The 22,313-nt window shown below is 61.7% G+C and overlaps 1 protein-coding gene across 15 annotated transcripts in view; it reads right to left on the bottom strand.

Annotated features, from left to right (window-relative positions):
- The window catches only part of TCF3 (transcription factor 3), a 32,876-nt gene extending 10,770 nt beyond the window's left edge, over positions 1-22,106 (bottom strand). For 8 of the 15 annotated variants that reach the window (XR_013442366.1, XR_013442365.1, XR_013442363.1 and 5 more), the window contains exons 1-7: positions 21,825-22,106; positions 19,881-19,994; positions 16,661-16,733; positions 4,142-4,215; positions 3,843-3,921; positions 1,719-1,786; positions 466-595 (exon numbers count right to left, since the gene is read on the bottom strand). Coding sequence is in view for 10 of the 15 variants with exons in the window: in XM_078058100.1 (XP_077914226.1) it covers positions 466-595; positions 1,719-1,786; positions 3,843-3,921; positions 4,142-4,215; positions 16,661-16,733; positions 19,881-19,952 (496 nt within the window). In the remaining 5 variants the exon portion in view is untranslated. The remainder of the gene's footprint in view (positions 1-465; positions 596-1,718; positions 1,787-3,842; positions 3,922-4,141; positions 4,216-16,660; positions 16,734-19,880; positions 19,995-21,824) is intronic. The other 7 variants (XR_013442360.1, XM_078058130.1, XM_078058125.1 and 4 more) reach the window with 4 other exon arrangements.
- Between the last annotated feature and the right edge of the window lie 207 nt (positions 22,107-22,313).

The following is a 22,313-nucleotide window of genomic DNA, read 5'->3' as shown; positions in this document are numbered from 1 at the left end:
CCAACACACGCGACCCAGCGGAGGTGGGCCGTGCAACACCCGCCTGCGGTGCTGGAGCCCGGAGTCCTCGTGGACTATCGAGCGCCCTGGTTCCCGCAATTCTGCGCTCGGTGGCTAACGCTGCCATTTAAGATGCCCCCGCGCAGCGTCAGCGGTGCCGGCCGGTGCTCCCGAGCGGGAGATGGCCTGACGGTCCAGCGGGGCAAACCCGCGTCAGGCGGGAGTCACCGCGCGGGAGCGCCGACAGCAGGCACCGAGCGAGGCGCGTCCGGCCCGCCTGTCGGCAGGGACGCCGCGGCCAGGGGCTCACGTGACCCCGACCTAGTGCTCCCGCCCGGCGCCGGGGGGCAGCGACCCTGCAGGACGCAGCACCGAGGAGGGCATCTGCTCCTCTCTGGGCGAACCGCCCGCCCCCCGGCAGCCTGTGCCACGGCTGTCCACCCCCGCCCCGGGCCCCCCACTCACCCAGTCCGCTCTCCGCGGCTCTCCGCCGAGGGTGGCCGGGGTAGGAGTAATACTGGGAGCTGCCCTTGGTGCCTGAAGGGGACAGTGGCCCGGGGCTGCCGAGGGCCAGCTCGCTGGGCAGGAAGCCAGCCTGGGGGACGAGAGGGGGAGATGGTCAGGAGGCCGAGGCTCGCCCCCGGCCCAGCCCTGGCTCCTGGGCCAGTTCTGCCAGCAAACACGCTGGCGCGAAGGCGGGGGCTGCTCAGACCCTCATGAGGGGCGACAGGGACCCTCAGCGGGAGCTCCCTGCCTGCCCTGCTCAGGACGTCCCTCTGATCTAAGATGCGACCGGCCCCAAGCCACAGTTCTTTCCCTGAATAAAGACTGAGAGACAAAACTGTTGCCAACAACCCTGCAGCCCCCACTCCAAGGAGGCTCAACATGCAAAACCCGCGTCTAGGTGTCAAAGAAACCTGCCAGGCTGACTCCATGCACACTTTTTTTTTTTTTTTTTAAGGTAAATGGTTTAATTCAGCATATTTTAATTTGAGACAGGCTTTCTTCCCTCAAGAGCAGAAACAACTGGAGTTCAAGCCAGTTCTGCAGCTCGAGTGACTGGCAGCCCCGTGCCTCAGCTTGCCCATCTGTAAAATGGGTATGGGTGTTGTGGAGACAGAGGGGACGCCCCGGGGGCTCTACTCTGGGTATGACACAGCGTGCAAACAGGGGGCACCTTGTGGGATGAGGCCTAGCTGCACTGAGGAGTCACAGGCAGGGGACCACGGTGGCTGGTCATTGTCCACCTGCCCCCACCCCCTGCATCAGCCTCTCGGCTGGGTCAGCTGTGCCGGGCACCTGTGGGTTGGGCTGCCTAGGAGGCCAGGGGACCCTAGGGCCAGCCTGGGGGTAGTGGGGGCAGGGCCTTCGAGCTACCAGGCTGGCCTCCGTGTCCCCATCTGCCACTTGGGGGTGGGCACGTGTCTCTCAGACCCCTCCAGCTGTGCACGGCAACCCCCAGCCTGGACCCCAGGTCCGGGAGCCATGGGGCGGGGGCTGTGGCCTCCCCAGCATTCCCCTTGCCCCGTCCACACCCAGCTGGTCCGGCCCAGGGCGCGGTCCTGCTGCAGGTGACCAGCACTCGGCTCAGCCAAGGAACCCTCTGCAGATCAGACGACAACCCCGGGGCAAAGGTGGTGGGGCAGACAAGTGACTGCAGCCCCCCACCTATCCAGGATCAGCAGACCCAGGACCCGGGCCTCAGACGCGGATCTCACCTGACTCAAGCCGCCAACACCTGCCTCTCTCCCGAAGCCGGCGTACGTGCTCCGCTCGCTGCCCTTGCCTGGGGGAGAAGAGACTCGCTAGGAGCTGACCCCGGGGGTGGCAGGTCCCGACAGGGACCCAGCACCAGGCACAGGCCTGCACACAGGGGGCGTGTCCTCTGTGCACAACACCCAGAGAACTTCGGTGGGATGCTGGTCTCCCCGTCAGCCTGGGGGACAAGCAGGGGTCGGGACAGACACTGTCCCAAGATGACCTTCAGAGGACTCAGCACACCACCAGCGCCCCCACTGCCCTCCCCTTCCTCCATTCGCAGGCGTGAGGCCTCAGCTCCCAGGGGGCTAGGTTCCAGGGACAGGCTGGGGGTCCTGTGCACCTGCGAGGTTCAGCACCCAGCCAGCCGTTAGCTCATCAACGAGCACGTGACGTCCCCGGGTGAGAAGGGGCCCTTCCCCCATGTGGGCAGGCAAGACCTGGCGCTGTGGGGACAGAGGCTGCCCAGCAGGACCAGTGCAGACGGACGCCTGGATCTAGCCTCCCCTGAAGCAGAGTCCCTGGCTCAATCAGGCTTCAGCCGGGTGCTGGTGTCCACTGAGGGTGGACCGTTACCAGCCTTGATGTGAGACAAAAATTCAGATGCTCGGACAATTAACTGGAATTACTCTCAAGCTAGAGAAAAAATCTCCCAGTTTCTTTAGCATAAAATTACAATTTTGGCCAAACTGTTGGAGCAGGTGCTGCTGGGGGTTTGGGGGGGCAGGGCTCCAGAGGCTGTGCCCACAGTCCTGCCCCCATGACCCCTCAGGGCAGGCAATGCTGGGCCCGTGGAAGGATCAGCAAACCAGGCCTGGAGGCCAGAGGCGGGGGGTGGGGTGTGGGGGGGCTGCCCCAGTCCAAGGAGTCAACGTGGTGGGGGTGGGGAAGGGGGTGTGGAGCCTGCGCTTCCTTCCTCCCAGGGTCAGCATGTGAAGCAAGGCTGGCCCGCCCAGCCACAGCTCTGGGCTCGGCCCAGGAAGGTGGCTTCCCCTCCCAGACTCTCAGCTCCCCCTGCAAGAATGGGGTGTTGGGGTTCAGGCCCTGCATACGGCAGGCACCGAATAGGGGCTTCCTGAGACGCAGGATGAGGATGGCAAGGAGAGAAAATGGAGGTTCTGTGAAGGGACCCTGTGAGCACAGAGAAGTGCCTAAATCCATGCCCCGGGCCTGCACGTCAGGTGGGATGAGAGCTGGGGAGCCAGACCAGGCCGGGGGCCACAGCATGAAGCCCTGCGAGGCTTGCACTGTGCCCACCTCCCCGCCAGCTCGCCAGGCGGGCCTGGGTGCCACGTGGCGGGCCTGGGACCCAGCTGGGCTCCGGGCCCTGCTGACCAGGCCTGGCCGTGGGAAACTGCCCACATCAGGAAGACGCGGGAGGAAGGAACCGGCAGAAGTAACCGGAGTCCCTGCAGGTGCACAGGCCACCCCAGGCCACACGCGGGGCTGGCCTTTACCCTCCTGGTCTGGGAGATGGGCTCACAAGCGGTCTCTGGACGCTGCCCTTCCCCCCTCCCTTCCCGGGCGCCATGCTTGCCTGTCCAGCTCCCACCGTGCACCCAGTCCCGGGGGCCCTCACAGCCACCCATTCATGCGGGCCCTCATGGTCCCAGAGGCTGAGCCTCCGCCAGCTCCCACAAGCCAGGGAGCCCCGCACAGGTCCCTTGGTACTCATCCTCAGGGGGCCCGTCTGCAGGTGGGGGAGGCTGCGGGGCCCCGGGAGCTGGGCGAGGCCTCATGACCCGCCACACGGAAAGTGCTGTGAAGATCCCAGTCCTCCAGTTGGACACCGAGGCTCCAGAAGGGACAGTCCTCACCTGGGTCCCAGTGGGAGGGACTAAGCCCAGGCCTGCCCGAATCCTGACTTTCTTGGCCAGCCTCAGAAGGGCCCAGCCCGGCTCTGACCACCTCCTTGAGTTGCCGGGACTCCTGAGGCTGCTCTCCCATGGGCAGCAGGCCACAGCCACCCACACCCTCTGCGCTGGGAGAATCCGCCGAAGCACAGCTGCCCTGAGCACACTGGCCACACCCGGAGGATCACAGGGGAGCATGAGGGGAGGGGACGGTGCCGCACGGACACTCACCTCCAAGCCCCGGGCCCAGGAATGTGGATGAAGAGAGACTGCCGTGGGGCTCACTGAAGTGCGTGCCGTCACCATAGGTCTGTGGAGGCAGATGGCTATGAGGGGTGCTGGGGAGATGAGCTCCAGGAGGCAGGCGTGCCCGTAAGTGCCCGAGTCAGGGCCTGAATCCACGTCCCTGGGCCTATGGCCCCAGGAGACCAGCTTGGCCTCTGACTTCGCCCTGTGAGCCTCAGTTTCCCATACACTCCCCAACCCAGAGAAGGGAAACCCTGGTCTCGGGCCTCACAGAGACTCCTTACCCGGCTGGGGTCAAAGGAGGAGCTGTTCTGGTCGCTGGTGCCCCAGGAGCCCGAGCTGGGCCGGTCCTCCAGACCTGCAGGGCAACAGAAGAGAGTTAGGGTCACCCTCACCGCCACCCTGCTCTGAAGCCCGCTGTGGCTTCCACCAGTTCAGGGAGAAGCCCTCCTTCAACTCAGCTGCTTTTCCGGGCCCTTCCTGACCCAGCCTGGCCCTGGAGCCTGTCTGGCCTTACCCAACCCTCGCTCTGCCCATATTTAAACTGCCAAGGGGGTGCCCGGCCGGCTCAGTTGGTGGACATGCAACTCTTGACCTCAGGATTGTAAGTTTAAGCCCCACGCTGACTATAGATGTTACTTAAAAATAAAACCCTTTTTTTTTTTCCCCAAAGATTTTACTTATTTATTCACAAGAAACAGAGAGAGACAGAGGAAGCAGCAGGCTCCCCGTGGAGCAGGGAGCCCGATGCGGGACTTGATCTCAGGACCCTGAGATCATGACCTGAGCTGAAGGCAGACGCCCAACTGACTGAGCCACCCAGGTGCCCAAAAAATAAAATCTTAAAAAACAAGACAAACAACTGCCATTAGTAGGAAGCACTCCAGACACCCTTAAGGCCCACAGTTCAAAAAACAATTCTACCAGTTGCCTCTGCCAGCAAACTCCTACCCATCCACCAAAGCCCCAGCCATGATGCCCACCCTGGGCAGAGCCCTCACTCTCAGAGCCTCCTCCCCCCAGCATCTAGTTTCTCCCTCCGGTCCAGCCCTGACCACGAGGGACTGGGGCATCTGAATCAGGCTCAGTCCCTCCTGACCCTGCAAGAAAGGTTCACAAGGGCACCGCGAAAGCTCTGATCTCAGGGAAGTGGGAGTCTCTCCCTTCCCATCACTGACAAATCGGGAAACGAAGCCACTCCTTTGTTGAAATAACAGCACAGCTGCCACTGGCCCAGGCTGGCAGCCCCTTCGGGTTGAATGGAGCCCCACTTATGAGAGGCCCACGGCATAGTGGGGGTTAACCAGCGTGACAGAGGATCTAGGTCTGGAGCGGTGGGGCAGGGCAGGGCGGGACCCTTATCTCCCCCCAAACACTCCCAGGCACCACCCAGGACTACCCCCCCCCCCCACCAGGAGGCACACAGCCTTCCTGGGCCGGGGCTCTGACCCCATCCACCAGAGGCAACAAGACCACGAGGCCTGACAAACACACGTAGGGCAGGCCCTGAGCCCCCGGCCTGGCCCCAGTACCACTCTGTCCTCAGTTTCCCTCCTCTGGAAACAGGAGGATGAACACACCCCACTCTGCAGGACCCAAGTCAGGCTGGGGAGAGGTGGGCTGGAGGGACCTGTGCCCAGCCCCGCCGTGGGGGCCAGGCACAACCCCCCCCCAGCTGCCCTGTGACCCCACACAGCTGGACTTTGGGGAGATGGCAAGAACCCCAGCAAGAATCCTTCAGCCAGGGCGCCTGGGTGGCTCAGATGGTTGGGCGTCTGCCTTCGGCTCAGGTCATGATCTCAGGGTCCTGGGATCGAGTCCCACATCGGGCTCCCTGCTCCTTGGGAGTCTGCTTCTCCCTCTGCCTCTCTCTCTCTCTCTCTCTCTCTCTCTGTTTCTCATGAATAAATAAATAAAATCTTTAAAAAAAAAAAAAAAGAATCCTTCAGCCAGCCCACCTCCCCTCCCCCCTCCCCCTGCTCATCTTTATCAGAAACTTCTTTCAAATTTCATCTTATTGCAATGCCTTTGTGTTAATCATCCCCCAAACTGGTGTTTAATTGCTGCCTTATTTGCATAATTATGCATACTAATCCTTCAACCTAATGAATATGCATACACCACATTCAGATTTTATTTTCTAATCAAAAATTTCCACCGTAGTTGCAGGGGGGGGCTGCCTTAGCCAGGGGTGGAGGGGCCGCACCCGCAGGGGCTCCCGCCATTAGCCACCAGGTTTGGGGGATCCACACTGGGGAACAGAGTGGCCGGTGAAGCAGGGGCGACCTTGGGCAAAGTACCAGCAGCCCAAGCCTCAGTTTCCCTCTACACCCACTTGTCTGCTACCCCTCTCCTTCTGGAGCAGCCCCCACCCCTGCAGCCACCCACAACATGCCCCTGGAGGTGCCAGGACCCCACCACGGTGACCAGGGAGGCCACGTCCCAAGAGCACGACAGACCACGTCTGAGGACAACTCCAACTGGGCGCCTGCAGCCCAGCCCCTGTGGAGCTGGCAGCATGAAGGGTACCCCGGGGCTCGGGGCCTCGCACCCACGGGGACCCCACAAGCTCCTGGCGGAGGCAACCAGGTCTGGCTCTGCCCTTCCTGGAGAAAGCCCTCACCGGCCCCCGGCCTCCCCTCTCCTAGAGATGTCAAAACTAGGGACGGCCCCTCCCCCACCACTCCACTAACAGTTATCAACCCCCCCATTAATCGTACATTTTAATAACCATTATGAATATTCATAACATTCCCGGTCCACGTTCTAATAGCCTAAAGCCCTGCTGTCAGAACGTAATCTTTTCACGCCTTCCTTCTTTAAGGCTGGAGGTTCCGAGCCCACGCGGCGGGAGGCTGCCTCAGGCAGAAGCGGGCCCGGGACAGGGCAGAGGGCAGAAGGAGCTCTGCCGGGCCCACAGGTTGGAGCTCCAGCACCAGCTGGAGCTGGGGGGAAGGAAGCCACCCACCTGCCCAGGGGGCCATGGGGATGGAGGCCTGGGCTGCAGAGTGGGCGGCACCACTGGCCCTCAGCGAGACCTGGTGCCCGCCAAGCCCCCTCCCCCGCGGCCCTGGGGGCTGGGCTCGGACAGGCCCCCAGCAGACACCGGCCCGTCGCGTGCTGGACTGCCCTGGGCCTGGGTGGGCAAACTGCAGCCCAGATACGAAGCCAGCCCCCCATCACCACCCCCACGCCTCCTGCTTTCTAAATCGAGTGTTATTGACGTGTGACCAGGCCCGTTTGTTCCTGCAGAGACAGAACAGAGAGGTCGCTGGCCCTCTGTGCAGAAGCTCAGCCAACCCCAGTAGGAGGAAGATTCCCGAAGCCGGTTACTCTGTGGGAAGAAGCCCCACCGACAGACGTGGGTACCAGGGCCGGGGTTACGGTGTGGGGCAGGCAAAACCCAGGTGGTCCCGAGCCCGGCTCTGTGAGTGCTCCCTCACCCAGGTGCCCAGGCTAGACCCCCAGAGCTGTCCGCTCTCCCTCCCTCCCGCTGCCCGCAGGTCAGAGCCTGCCTTCCCTGTCCCCTCCGCCACATCCCTGGCTCATCCTGCAGCAGCGCTCCCCCCCCCGCACCCCGCCACCCGGGGTCTCCTGCCCACCGCCAGGCCCAGGGAGCTCGATGGAGCTTTCCGAAGCAAAACCTGGCTCTGCCCCACCAGCAGCCCCCGCAGCTCCCCACGGCCCTCAGGGCAGAGACCAGATCCCTCTCCACCACCCTCCTTCCGCCAGCTCATCCCTCGCCAGCCCCAACCCATGAGCGGACCCCCACCTACACGCCCGCCCGAGTTCTGCCCTGCCGGTCCCCACACCGCAGATTCTTCACCCTCCTTCAGGGAAGTCGCCTGGCCGTCCCCTCTGAGCCTGGGGTCCTCTGTGTATTCCCAGTGTTGCCCACGCAGGGCTGGCCCCTGCAAACAGCCTCAGCAACGTCCACGCCTCACTCCGTGGCTGCACCAGCCACTAATGAACCTGCGTCCGAGAGCACTTGCACAGCACCCGCCCCGTCTGCCTGCCCTCTCCCGGCCTCGGGTGGCTGCTCATCACCAACGTGGCCAGCATGATGGCTGGAAGGAACCTGCGGGACTTTTAATACACGTGAACTCAGATGACTATACGTGGCTCGTGGCTGCAGTGACGGACAATGCGGCCCCAGAACCCAACGACTGAAACAGTAACAACAGCAACACCACACTCAGGTGACGGCGACGGCATCTAAAACCAACAACGTCCGAGAACTACCTGGAAGCGCTCACAGAACTCTGTTCTTCCTGCAGTTTATCAGGCGGCGACGACACTAAGCCAGTCAGCTCTCCCTCTCACAACGAAATCCCCCCAAACTGCCGGGCTCGTCAGGCAGCCCCCCCTAGATGCGGCCCCGGGGGCTCGTGGAGGAGCGAGATCGACACCAGTTTGGATTTGGGGGCAGCCCTTCCTCGGCTGGGGCTGTGGGCTCCCACAGGGGAGGCCTCTCTTCCTGGGATCTTGGGGGTTAACTTTTTTTTTTTTTAATTTATTTATTCGAGGGGAGAGAAAAGAGAGAGAATATGGAGCAGACTTCATGGAACCTGACATGGGGCTCGATCCCACGACCCTGAGATCATGACCTGAGCTCAAACCAAGAGTCAGACGCTCAACCGACTGAGCCACCCAGGTGCCCCGGGGGTCAACTTTTAAATTCCTGTATCATTTCAAAACTGGGGGGGGACCTGCAAGGGGCATGCAGGCCTGAACCCAGGCTCACTCAGCCTCCATATTCCCACCCCTCTGCTTTATCCTCTGCCTTCTGTTCACACCCAAGAATGCTTCCTTTTCTGGTCTGCATAACTTCAAATTTAGTAAGTTCCCAGGGTTGGCCGGGGCCAGAACAGCCCCCTCCCCACCTTGTTCTGAAAAGGATCAGAAGTGGGTTAGAGAATGTCGCCGGTAGGATGTGAGACCAGCAGCACGCAAGCCAGATGCAGGTGACGGACAGGCCCGGAGCCCTCGCTACATCCGCCCAAGTGTGGGGGCAGGAAAGCAGGGGTCCCCGCATGACCTGAGCGCAAGCAGACTGGAGACAGAAGAGGAAGTAAGTAGAGGCCACACCCCACCCTTTCTAAGAGCAGGAGGACCCCCAAACCTGGGACTTTGCTCCTACGCAACAACCCTGGGGCTTCCCTGATGGCAGCCGGCCTCGTGTAAGGTGGGTCCCACAAACACGTGGTAATTCAGAGAAACGGGGCCCACCCAACTACAGAAGCTGCCCCCCGCCCCCGCAAATTTCAGGAAGACCCTCGTCCTGCTTCAGGCTCAAGGGGACCCGTGTGGTAGCTGAGTGTGGGGATGGGAGAACCTGCCCCCCAATATGAGCTCAGAAGCCAACCTGGGGTCTCTCTGCAAGAACAGACAGAAGACAGAAACACACGTGGGACGCCAAAGATGAACCGGGATTCCGGACTTAGGGTTTATCCCAGCAAAAGACCATCTGAGGCAGCAGCCACCCAGCACCCTCAAGGTATTAAGGAGCCTGGGGGCTTCTGAAGTAGAAGAGATTTCAGACAGAAAAGGCGAGAAAGCAGGAAAAAACAAGCAGAGCGGCAACCCCAGAAATCCACAGGAGACTTTGAAGGGCAGCAGCCATGTGGGAAGGGCGCTCCGGGCCACCCACGTGGTGGAGACGGACAGCGCTCCGCGACAACCGGGACAGCGCACAGCGAGACCCAGCCTGAAACCACACCCTGCGTGGAGCTGACGGCGCACGTCTGAGCCGCGGACCCGTACAGCCCGCCGGCAAAAATGAACGAAAACGCAAAGAAGGGGATGAGAGAGGCGCACACACGTGCTCCTGACGTCCAGGATGGACGAGGGTGCACGGCTCAGCTCGGCCGGAGCGCGAGACGGGAGGCGGGTGGGCCAGGAGACCTCCCAGAGGCCGTGGGGAGCACCGCCCACGCCGGCTTGCTGGAGGGTCGCTGTGGACCGCCGGGCGTGGGTGGCCGCTGAGACACCACCACGCGGAGACCGGGAGAGCGCTCGGGTCGGCGAGCTGCGCCCACCGAATCCTTGCAGCAGCCGTGGGGAGAGGTGAGGTCACCTGCTCAGGGCCCCCCAGTAACCACTGGGCCCAGATTCTCACAAAGAGAAACCACGTTTTCTACGAGGGGCGATCAATTATGCCAGTCAGCAGGGTGGCGGAGAGGCTCATCCCTGTGCTTTCCTGCAGGAAAGGGACGTCTGGTTTCCCCTTGGGGTTGGAAAAGCCAGAAACGGGAGGCTCCCACACGTCATCCAAACCACGAAGTCAGCAGTCAGCGTCCCGCACTCTGCGAGCCTGGCACCGGCAGAACACAGCTCCGGCCGAGCTTGGGAGGCCACGCACCCGCCGCCGCGCAGACGCACCATGCGACACAGTGAGGAGCAGCTGGAAGGCCCGCATCCAAGTCCCAGCCCGAGGGGCGAGCCTTCACTGAGGACAGGCTGGACCGAGAGAGACAACCCCACTGACCTGAGCCCCAGGAGCCCCAGAACCCAGTCCTCCCGCCATGCACGAGCCCTGGGGGGCAGACGCAGAGACCCACAGACATGCTCGCGGAGAAAGGGGCGCTGCTCTTGGTCCCTGACACGGAACACACTAAAATGGGAATACGGTCGTGCGGCAGGCACAGACCCCACGGCCCCACGCCCCGCTGCACCTCAAGGGCACGTGTGCGGCAGCAGAGCGGGCCCTGCCGTGGCGAGGGCGGGAGGCTCTGGGTCTTCCCAACGGGGCCAGGGCTCCAGCCGCACCCGGACTCTGCACCGAGGACCTCGATATGAGACGGGGGACAGACGCTCGCCCCCAGCCTGGAAATCAGAACTCTCCAAAGGAACTTGACTCAACAGGAACGTTTTTTAAAAGAAAGTATCAAATATTTCTAAAAAATAATAGAAGTCCGTGTAACTATGGCCACCGGACCCTGCAGAATGCAACCCCAACAGAAAAGTGTGACCAGCGACACCAGGCCCCAAATGGGAGGTCGACGAGCGCGCCGGCCCACAGTCCGAAGTCAAACACAGGCCAACCAGCCACAGGTCTGGGAGAAGTCGGGGAGAGAAGAGCAGTGCGACGGAGAACGTCAGTCTGACAGTGACGCCCGTTCCTCGGAAGAAAAATCAGTAAGAGATCAGAGGCAGCTGAATCAAGGACAAAGAACTGAAAGAAAACGCCACTAGACTCCGAACCGAGGCGTGGACTCTGCGTCCTGACAAACGGGGACAGGCGCGACTCTGGAAGCTGCTGAAGGCCACGCCAGCCACGTCACCCTGTGTCCCAAGTGAGGGTTTTCCCCTCAGACACCCCGGAGCTGACGAGGCACCAACAAAATCTCAACAGGAATCACTGCAGGAAAAAGGGGCTCGAATGCAAACGGGGAGGTGGGCCGGCTCCCCCAGCACCAGGGATGGGTCTCACTCAGAGATCGCTGACAGAAGCCCCTGCCCACGCGACTAAGGACCGTGGGCAAAGCGCGGGGCCGGAGCGGGCCGATCTGCCTGGCGGCTGACGCGGGGCACAGACCGCACCTGGGGACAGTACCAGGACGTGGAGAAGGAAAGTCAAGACCACGCTCACTGTGGACGTCACGTGGGACCAGAGGAAAGCGCCCCAACTGTGATAAACACACACCTACGGGAGGATGGACCTCCAGGCGACCACCCGCATCAGGCCCAGTCCTGCTGACGAGCCCGACAAGCCCAGGAGCACACGCCTGCGTTTCTAGAAACGCCGGCCACTGCAAAAAGGCACACGGCGTCTGCACTGGGATGCGGCAGGTGAGGGGCCTGAGGATGGCTGGACTGGTCAGCCAGAAAACCAAACCAAGGGAAGAGCACCAACAGGGATGTCAGGAGGCAAGCAGGACGAACAAGGTCCCCAAACCATGGCATGGAAACTTCTAGAATACCTAGACCACCCTCACCGGAGAAGGCGGGACAGAACAAAACAGAACCGTAGAAGAGCCAAGTGTCCCATACGTCAGTTTCTGAAGTTTCTCCTCAAAGCTGTACAGGTCGAGAGAGAGAACCTGAACAGACGGGGGAAAAACCGGGTTCTGACCTCAGGAAACTGCAGTGTAGACGGATGGTTCCTTCTCAAAGTCAGCTATGAAGTCGATGCTCTAACACATCCCAACAGGGCTTCCCTTTGGGGCAGGGCCGTGGTGTGAGCCTCCCCAAGATCAGGACACAGAACCGCGTTGTCTCAATGTGTGTGGGGGGCCCTGCAAAAGCACAGTGGGGGCAAGACCGGGACACACCGCAAAGCGCTGGCAACTACCACCAGGCGCACTGAGGCAGGAAGAGACAGAAAGATGAGAGGAGGACACAGAAGTTCACGGCCACCTGGCACCTGAGGAAGCGCCCTCCAAACCGACGCCAAGGCGCATCCCGGGCGTGACTCCCAGGCACGACTCAGCTGCTCTCCGGTTCCCTAGCGCGGACGCACTCCTTCCCGGAGCTACCTGTCCGGGCACGCACGATCCTCCCCCAAGCACAGCTCCACGCACAGCTCGGCCCGCACCTCTCGGCTCCAACGGTCTCGGTCCCCTCCGCCGGGCTGCGTTAATGCTTTAACCCAAGAGGTGCATAAACAGAATTCTGACATTTCCAGATAGTCAGGCTTTTTATTTCGTTCTACTCTTTGCTCTTTTCTAGTTTTACTGCACTTTTCTCATGGGACACAGCTTATACTTGAATCTTTTTCTTCTCTTACGTTAGAAGTTTTCACTGTGACCAGCATGCAGTCTGTTTTCATAAAGGGGGTGTGGCCTCTCACGGACACGTGCTTCTACGGAGGACAGGCACCCCCCAGAATCACCCGGAAGCTATTACAGACCCCCTCCCAGCCTTTCCAACAGAGCTCAGGTGTAGTCCCACGGGTGAGCCCAACGTGTGCACTAGGCTGGGAACTGCTGTGAGCCCGTGACCACTTCACGGTCAAGATTCTCTACCTCCTGCTTCTTTCTCGTGGCTCTGCTCGGCCAAGGACCACCAACCAATCTATGCTCCTCTGCCCTCCTGCATCTTTTCCCATACCCTCCTCACTCCTCAGCCTGATGCAGCAAGAAGCAAGGGCTTTCGAGACCCCCACTGCTGAATGAACAGTGTCATCTGATTCCTAAGGATTTCTCAGAAATGGCACCAAGGCTAGAACGCCATAAATGGAAAGATCTGACAACACACAAATTTAATGTGTAAAACACTGAGACCAATCAAAAAACACTGTTAACAAGTTATAAAGTTAGGAAATAAACTGCAACATAGCTCACAAAAGACTAACATCCTTCCTATGCAAAGAGTTCTTACAAATCAATAAGAGCACTAGAGAATAGGGATAAAGGACACCACAGGAAAGCAGCACCAGGGAGTTACTTGGGATGGTTACTAAACTCACCGTAAGTGCAACGAGAACGATAATCTTGCTTATTTCACCAACCCGTGAGGACTAAGGACTCAAATGATCCAGGCTTGGTGCCTGGAATACAGCGCTCAACAAATATTGAAGTAAATCGTGGTCGATAAGTATTAGTGTTGCCGTTGTTAAAAGCTCATTGGGCAGCAAAGAAAAACTACGATACGGCGGATACAGCCAACAACCTGGACGGGTGTCCAGGGAATTCTGCTCAGTGAGAAAAGCCAATCTCAGAAGGCTACACAATCTCACGTGGTTTCACGTACTCCTGACATTCTCAACATCACAAAACCAGAGCTGGAGAATAGTCTGTGGCCGCCAGGGGTGAAGGGAGTCGGGTGGGTATGACTACGAGGTAGCGGGCAGCGATAACAGCTCTGCGTCTGAACTGTGGCGGTGGGCTGATGGCGCTCCATGCAGGCTAGAAGTGTGCAGACAGCCGCCCACCCCCGCACTCACACTGATCACGCCTGGGTGGTACCAAGGTCGGCTCCCATGCTACGGGTGTGCAGTTCTAACTGCCCGTCTGTCTATAATGATTCCGAAGAAACTGATCAACTCCAAAGAGGGGCGGGGGGCGGGGGCTCAAGACAGTAATGGAAAACTCATCAAAAAAGAACTCATGGCCGATGAGCTTCTGAAAAGGTGACCACACATCACGAGTGTCATAAATGCTCCCTGGAACGGCATATTCCTTGTCACCCATAAAGTGGGAGGGGAAGTTTGAAGACCTGTGCTGGAGAAGGGGCCGGGCCGGAGGGGCACGCTCGTGGGCAGTCCACCTCCACGGGACACCTGCCCCGGCCGGTGCTGGCGCGGTCTTCGACAGTCCCCGAGTGTAGGAGTGTCACCCTAAGCACGTGTTACTTTCACAATTCTGCTAACAAGAAAGCTGCCCAGAAATGATAAACAGGTGTCCTTTGCCCCATCCGTACGCTCTTCCTGGTGTCCGGGGCGGCCTCGGACCCTGCGGTTTCCAGCAGATGATGCGCTGTCACGCGGCTCTGTGCCTCATGGTCTCCCAAGAGAGAGGGGATGGGGACGCGTTCTCCTCTTGAGGGTTCTCCGATCCAGATACGAACCAGAAGACCTCCCCACCCCCTCAAGTGGTTCACGTCCCTCTGCCACCACTTCTCAAGCAGCCCTTCCACGCACTGACCTTCAGAGCCGCCGCCCACTTGCTAACAGAACGGACCCAAGGGCACAGGCTGACTTAGGTGACGTGAAGGTCCACCAGACCAGGATGCACAAGGTGGACCGGCCCCGAGGAGGCGCGAGGCTGGCGGGGCCCACGAGCATCTGGGAGCCCCTGGCAAGCACGCACGACCAGCTGAAGGAGGGTGAGCTGCCTCGCTCTGACGGGGGCGGACCTTCCCCGGGCCCACCTGCCAACAGACCAGCAACCTGCCCCCTTCCCGGTGTCTCCAGCCCCACCAGGAAGAAGATGGAGAAGTGAGCTCAGAGCAGGGAGCACCCTGGGGTTCTGGCCAAGCCCAGGTCCTGAGGCTCCCAGGTCTGAGGGCAGGGCCAGGAGGGCTGCACCGAGACACGCCCACACCTCCAGTTTACAAAGCACTCACACCCCCGGCCTCGCTGACTCACCTGGCCGCTGGCACACGCCCTTTTACAAATGAAGAAACTGAGGCTCACGGTCACGCCACCTCATGCCGGCGGCAGAGTCTCGTGCCTGGAGTGGCAGCGAGGACGGGCCCTTTTGCTCCGGTCTTAGGGTTCCCGGTCCCACGTCCCCAGCCACACCAGGCTCAAGCTGGTGGTAACGGCTTGAACTGAACTGGGTGAGGGGCCCCTGGCTGCATACCCAGGACGGGGGTCTCCCAGGCTGGAACCACCACACCCTGTCCCCATCCAAAGTGGTCAGGGCAGGGCCAGAAGTGGGCAGCTTGGAGGGGCACCTCCCCTAGGAGCTGCGGCTTCGATGACTCGGGGCTGCTGGTCCCAAGTGGACACCGGAAGAGGGAAGACAGCCTGGGGCAGAGGCCCAGCGGGAGACAAGGGCATGCCTCTGCCATCTCCACCAAGGAGACCCCCAGAACCTGACCCTCTGCCCAAGCCAGAGAAAGGGTAGCACCCTAGGTCCTGGGAGATACTTCTAGAAGGAGGGAGCGAGATGGCCTGTGGGGATTTCCACAGCTCAGAGAGGACTCTGTCCAGCCCTGCAGCCACTTCCTCAGGCAGAGGGGAAGGCCAGCACGGTGGGGGGGGGACATGACAAAATGTCCCTCTCCTTGTGGAGGGTGCCTGAACACAACGCACCCCTGAAAACCTCTCCTCCTCCAGCCAGAACACACTGGATACCCCAATGGAATTCACAGACAACTCCAAGAAAGAACCTTCCACCCCAAATCCCAGAGTCACAGAAGGACGCACACCCAATCCTGAGACCCTGAAAGATGCCAAAATCCAAAGAGTGGCAGAAGATCCTGGTCTCCCTGAGGGGCTCCCCCAAATCCCACCAACAGCCAGGCTGGACTCTCCAATGTACACAAGGCACCCCTCTCTGCCCACAGCCCTCCAGGACTCCCACCTCCCTGGAGTAAAAGCCCAAGTCCTCCCGAGACCCCAAGGCCCTGCAGGACCTTCCTCGTTCCTCCCTGCACTCCCCTCCCCCCTCCGCTCAGTCTGCTCCAGGCACACTGCTCCTCCTTGCTCTTCCTCTAACACATCAGGCCTGGTCCTGCCCCAGGACCTTTGCACAGGCTGTGCCCCTCACTTTGAACCCCCCTCAGGTCTCTGCTCAAACAGGACCTCCCTGAAGACCGTCCCTGAGCACCTCGGCTGTGACCACCTCCTCCTTACTACTCTGCTGCCTAACCCCTGTGGCACGTGCCTCCAGCAGGAAAGAAAGATCTGTCCTCCTCCTGCCATGTCGTGGGCCCTCAGTGCCTGGTAGGGCGACCGACTCATCCAGGTTTGCTGAGGACATTCCTAGTTTGAATGTTCAAAACCCCAGATCCCGGGAACCCCCGTGTCCTCAGCAGGATGGTCAGCCATCCCAGTGCTGGGTCCCATGCACGGTACTCCCCTAACGTGTATCTGAAAAAACAGCCAAGAGCCGGGCCTCTCCCCGGACTCATAACGTGGGCAAGACTTAGTGAGGGCTGATTCCAGCAACTCCTGGGCCTCCACCTCCCCCTTAAACTGGAGACCCAGGGCCCCACAGGGGCCATGGGGACCCAGGAGGCTCAAGTCCCCACCTCACATGTGCCCCTCAGCCCCAGGCCCCTCACCCCCATCCCACTCGGCTGGGTGCCGCCCCCAAGCACGTCCTCCTCTGATGTCCCCTCTGAGTGGCCCCAGCACCGTGCCCCACCCGGTGCTCCCAGCCCACCCGCTGCCCCAAGCCACGGGGTCCTACCTGAGCCTCCAAACTGGGCACCAGCCAGGGAGGTGGGCCGGCCCTTGCCGTTGGCCACAGGCAGGGGGAACATCTGTGGGAAGAGACAGAGAGGGGAGTGTGGGGGCCAGGACCCAGCTCTGCCTGCGGGTCCGTCCTGCTGCCGGTAATAGCACATCTGGTAGAATTTAGACACTCTGCTGGGAGGACGCCCGGCCGGCTCCGTCGGTGGAACAGGCAACTCTTGATCTTGGTGTCGTGAGTTCGAGCCCCACACTGGGTGAGTGCAGAATTTACTTAAATAATATTAAAAAATAAAAACTCTGCTGTTTGCAGCTGGAGTAACTGATTTCAGGACTGGAAACCCTTTACTTGCTCTCAGAAACAATACAAAGTTTTCCTTAAGTTTCAGCTTTAAAAAGTTAAAGGATCGCTCCCAGCCCAGCAGCGAGGGTGAGCTGCGCACAGGCCTTTCCCCAGGCCAGAATCCCCTCCTGTCCTGCACGCCCCTGACCCTGAGCGGCAGGCATGTGGGGAGGACAGCTCTGCCCAGTCACTGGGATGGGAGGGGGGTGACCTGGGTCAAGTGTCCCCCACGTGCCAGGTTCTGTATTCACTGGCTGCCTGGGGCCCTCATCACATCTGCCCCTCAGGAGAAGCTGAGGCCCAGAACGCCAGGAAGCTGGAGGGACCTGGGAAAGGCTGTGCCCACCCCCCAACAGGTGACTTGGTGGTTCTCCTGGGCGCCGTGTGGAAAGGCTGCCTCTGCTCCTCCCTCCCTCCCCCCCCACCCGGTTTACCCAAACCCACCGTGTTAAGTCCCTCAGGATTAAACAGCTTAGGAGCATTAGCCAAGAAAACCCAACATCAACAAACCCTTTTGCCACACAAAACAAAACACGTCCGTGCCCTAGACTCCATCTAGGGCCCAAGTGATTAAAGGTGGCCGGAGTCAGGGCCAGGGGCTCACTGGGCAGCTGCTGACCCCCCCAGCCCCCTACCTACCCCGCGCAGCCAGGAGGTGAGGGCACAGTGCCTATGGGCAGGGCTCTCAGGGCAGCGTCACGAGCCCTGTCCCCACGCCCCGTTCCACAGGAGAGAAACAGAGACCATGTGCTCAGCTGGCCCTGGCGGGCGGGGCAGCAGGGGCTCATGGGAGGCGTGGAGCCTGGCGGGAAGCAGGTTCTCACTGGGTCTGCAACCCCCTCCGGGGGCGTGGCTGTGCTCATTCAACTGGCCCAGCCTCCCCAGGGCCCTATTTCCCACATAGGCTCCTGCCCCACTGGGGAAACTGAGGCCTGCACTGAGGGAGGGGTTAGCTGAGCCACAGTCAGAACCAACTGGACCCTAGGCCTGGGGGTCAGCAGCCAAGCCCCTGGGGGTGGGGGGGGCCCATTCCAAGTCTTTGTTTTGTCCCCTAGGGTACCAGGGGCTGCACTGACGTGGCGTCTGCCACAGGGGCACTGGGCCCTGTCAGCCCTGACACTGCCCCCCCTTACCCTGCAGCCTCAGTCTTCTGTGAAATGGGCCCAGGGCCCTGACCACACGGGACACTGAAAGCCAACCACGCAGGCGTCCCCCACTGCTCAGAGCCCACGTGCCCTCCGTGCCCTGAGGAGCTTCCTTTCTAACTGTGGAGACTCAGGGCCTGGCAGGGACAGCGGCTGACGCCACGGCTTAGCTGTTTCTTCGTGTTGCTCTGACAGTCACCTCTTCTGCTGCACAAGAACTTGGACCCGCAAACACTTCCCTTCAAACCTTTCCTCAGTCTAAGACCAAGTGAATTTAAAACATAAATCCACCTGGTTTTTCTGGGGTAGGCGGGAGGGAGCACCTACAAGGAGACCGAGAAGTGACGGAGGAGGAGGCGGGGGCTGTCTGTGCCCAGTGACCTGACCAGGCCTCTCTCCTTGTGACAACAAGGACGGGGAGTGGAAATCCAGCTCCAGGTTCACCCCGAGGGAAGACACAGGGCACTTTACCCCTCGGCCTTAATTTCCTCAACTGTGAAATGGGTCACTGTTTCGGAACTGGGGTGGAGGAGACGTTAGGACCCACCAGACAGAAGGGGTGTGGGAACGACGGGTTCAAGGCTCTTGGATAGAAGAGGCAAAGGGGCCAGGTCTGACCCTGTGCCCACCACCCACCCCCACCCCAGTCTGTTCCAGCTCAATAGTCTGTGACCTGTCAGTTTAACAAAAAAACAACTGAGCTGCACTCTGGGTTACTCAGCCGGGGAAGCAAAAATAAAATGGGGCTTAAAAATGGCTCAAAAATACCACTATGGCCCTTCCGGAGCCAGAGCCCTCTGTCCCGTGGGCTGTGTTTTTCCACAGGATGGCTGGTGTCGTTTCGGTTTGGGGACTTTTGTTTTCGACAGGCCTCAGTGGCCTGGGCCTCGTCCTGGTGGAGGGTGAAATTCAGACTGAAAGTACCCTCCCCCACCCCGTTTCAAATCAAAATAGTGCCTCCTGGTGCAGGAGTGGGAGCAGGACTCAGGGAAGTGTCCACGGGCAGGCTGCAGAGGTTCAGAGGACACCCGGACCACCCGACACTGGTGACAGATGACCCACTGCACAGATGAGCACACCGAGGCCGCCACTCCCGGCTCCCAAGGGCCCAGCTGAGCTGTGTGATGCCCGGGAGCCAGCACCCTCCCGGGAGCTCTGTCGGGCCAGGCGGTGCCGCCTGGGCCTGCCTCGCCACCTTGGAATGACGGTAGTCATGGGAGTGACAGTCGCAGCTACCGCCAGGTCAGAGTGTTTCTTCCAGGCTGTGCTGCCCAGGGATTCCCACACTCTCCAGATCTCCTACGGCCACCTGCCCCGGCACCCCGCTCCTGACCACCCATCACGCTGGTCCCCCTGTGGCTGAGTAACTGAGGAGGTAGACTTCACCAACTGTGCTTCTCTGCCTCACTCAGGCCCCACGCCAGTCGTCTCGGTGCTGGGTGCCTTTTTTTTTTCCTTCTTTTGTACCCACACGGCAATAATAACCCCGATCACACCCATTTTCCAGGTCAGGAGGCCAAGGCCACTGCTGGCCCATAGCCCATGCACCCCACCGCACCCCAGATCCTCCAGCCCCCCTCCCACCGGGGAACCCTCCACCCAGCCAAGTTTGAGGTCTGGCTCTTGGCTGTTGGGGTATTTCTGGCAGATGCTTCTGTCCCAGGAAGCCTGGGGGAGCAGGCCCACACAGAGGCAGGGCGGGAGCCCGGGAAGGCGGGGCCCTGGCTTACCATGCTGAAGTCCAGGAGATCACTGAGCTCCTTGTCTGTGCCCACGGGCGCCATCCTCTGTGGCTGGTTCATTCTCCAGGGCCCAAGGTGGGCACCTCAGGCCTAGAGACGGCCCTACAGAGGAGGAGATGGACACACGGGAACAGGAAGAGCAAAGAAGAGGTCTGAGTGACTGTGGCAAAGGTGGACAGATGGGGAGTGGGAGAGCTGTTTTAAAAAGCCCTTCTAACGGCCCTGAGGGCTTGGGGTCTTCCCAGAATGAGCCCCTTCGTGACCCTGGGGCTGGGGGCAGGGCAGCCAGGACTCCCTGGTTTGGGTCCCTGGAGACCTCTCCCCAGAGCCCTCAGGGAGTTTGAACAATGGGGGGGGGGGGAGTCCGCAAATGCACATTCCCTAAACTCCCTCCAAGACCACCAGGGAATCAGATTGCAAATTTTAAACTGCACGCAGGGTGGGAGTGGTCCCATCACCAATCCGCCAGAACCCGCCCCTCTCCCCCTCCCATCTCTCCTTTCCAACCCCCCCCCCCAGGCTTGCCACCGCCAGGGAAGGGGGAGGGCAGCCCAGGCCCCATCCCAAGGGAAATTTTGTGACCCCCGCCCCCCAACAGCTGTCACAGCGTGTTGTAAACCAGGTCGCCCCCAAATTCAAAGCTAAAAACAATCTTCAATAAAAAGGCACAACGGCCTGATTCCCCACTGAAAATGGGGAGGGTGCCCGGTGCAGGGACCTACCTACAAAGCTCCCCTCCACCCTTAACCTCCTCCCCCCACAAAAAAAACAACTGAACTCAGAGCAGGAGAAAAAAAAAAAAAAACCACCACCACCACCACCACCCTAGGTTGTTTTATTGTCACGATGTATCCGGGAATTATTTTTAAGCAACTTTGAAAACATCCCTTGCCTCCCGCTCCGGGGGTGGGAGGGTGTCCCCAAAGCAGGGTTTCCCCCGCACGGCCCCAGGGGCCTCCATTCTAGAGCGCGGGTGGAGGCTCACCTGCCTGGCCCCCATTCCCCCCACCCCCCAGGAAAGGAAGCGGAGGGGAGCGCGCAGCCCCTCCGGCTTCGGTCCCGGGCTTCCCGGGCGGCTGCGGGGCGGAGGGGGTTCCAGGGTCGAGGGAGACCCCGCTTCGGAAGCGGAGAAACCCCCGCTTTGTTTGCCACCTCGGGACGAGGTGTGAAACGGCTGCCCCAGCGCCCCCTCCCCCGCCAGGTCTTTTCTTCCCCGGAGGACGTGTGAAACTGACTTTGTTGAGGAGTACGAAACCGTACTTTTTTGTGGGGTGGTTGAAACCGATTTCAAAGCAGACCTGGGGGGGGCTGGAAACTTATGGGGTGTCGCAGGATTCTGGGGAACTGGAGCGGCCTCGGACGGAGGGGGAGGCGCTGCGAGCGGCCGGGGGCCCGGGAGGCCCGGGGCCCCCACCCCGCCCCGCCCCCACCCCGCCCGCCACGGCCGGTGCAGGCGGGCGGCCCGGGAGCCTTTGAAGCCGGGCCGCCCGCCGCCCAACGCCGCCGCCGCCCCGGGCCGCGCTAACGCGGAGCAGATGTTCGCGCCCCGGCCCCCCCAACCCCCCGGCCCGGCCCTCAACCTGCGCCCGCGGGGCGCGCCACCGCACCTTCCCCGCCAGACAAAAGGACGCTCCCCCCGCCCCCTCCAAACTCCGGCGCCCGTGGAGGGGGCCCTCGCCGCCGGCCGCCCGCCCCGCCCGCCCGCCGCGCCGCAAAGTTTCGCTAAGTGCGGCCCGGCGGGCGGGGGGCGCGGCGCGGAAAGTTGGAGAACAATGACGCCCGGCCCGCGGCGCGGCGGGGAAGCACCCCCGGACGGCGCCCCCGCCCCAACGTCCCGGGCCCGCGGCGGCGGCGGCGGCGGCGGCGGCGGGGGGAGGGGGGCGGGCCAACTTCGCACAAAGCCGCGGGGCCCCGCGGTCCCGGCGTGCTCACCTGCTCGGCGCGGCCGGGCCCGCAGCGCGCGGGGGGCGGCGGCATGAACGGCCCCCCCGGACAAAGGGGCGTCGCGCCGGGCCCCCGAGGGTCGCGCGTGGGCGGCGGCGGCGGCGGCGCTGGCCCGGGCCTCCCGTGCGGCCCGCCCCGCGGGGCCCGTGCGCGGCCGGGGCGCTGGCGGAGGCGGCGTGTGCGGAGCTCGCGCTGCCCGCCGCCCGCGTCGCTGGGCTCGGTCCGGCCCGCTACGCCCGCGGCCGCCGCCGCTGCCTCATCTTCCTGCGGCGGGAGACATGTTCCGCCCCCCGCCCCGCGCGCGGCCCCGCCCCCGCCAAGCCCCGCCCGCGCCCCGCCCCGCGCTCCGCCCGGCGCCGCCGCGGATCCCTCCGCCGCCGCCCGTTCGGCCCGCGCCGGGCCCGCGGCTCGTCTTCCTGCGCGCTCGCGGGAAGCGGCTGGGGCCTCGTGCAGCCTGGGGCCTGGGAGCAGGGGCGC

The sequence above is a fragment of the Halichoerus grypus genome, chromosome 1, assembly GCF_964656455.1.
Source record: "Halichoerus grypus chromosome 1, mHalGry1.hap1.1, whole genome shotgun sequence".
Lineage (NCBI taxonomy): Eukaryota > Metazoa > Chordata > Mammalia > Carnivora > Phocidae > Halichoerus > Halichoerus grypus.
Note: the sequence above shows the minus strand (reverse complement) of the source record. Positions and strands in the feature narration are given on the sequence as shown.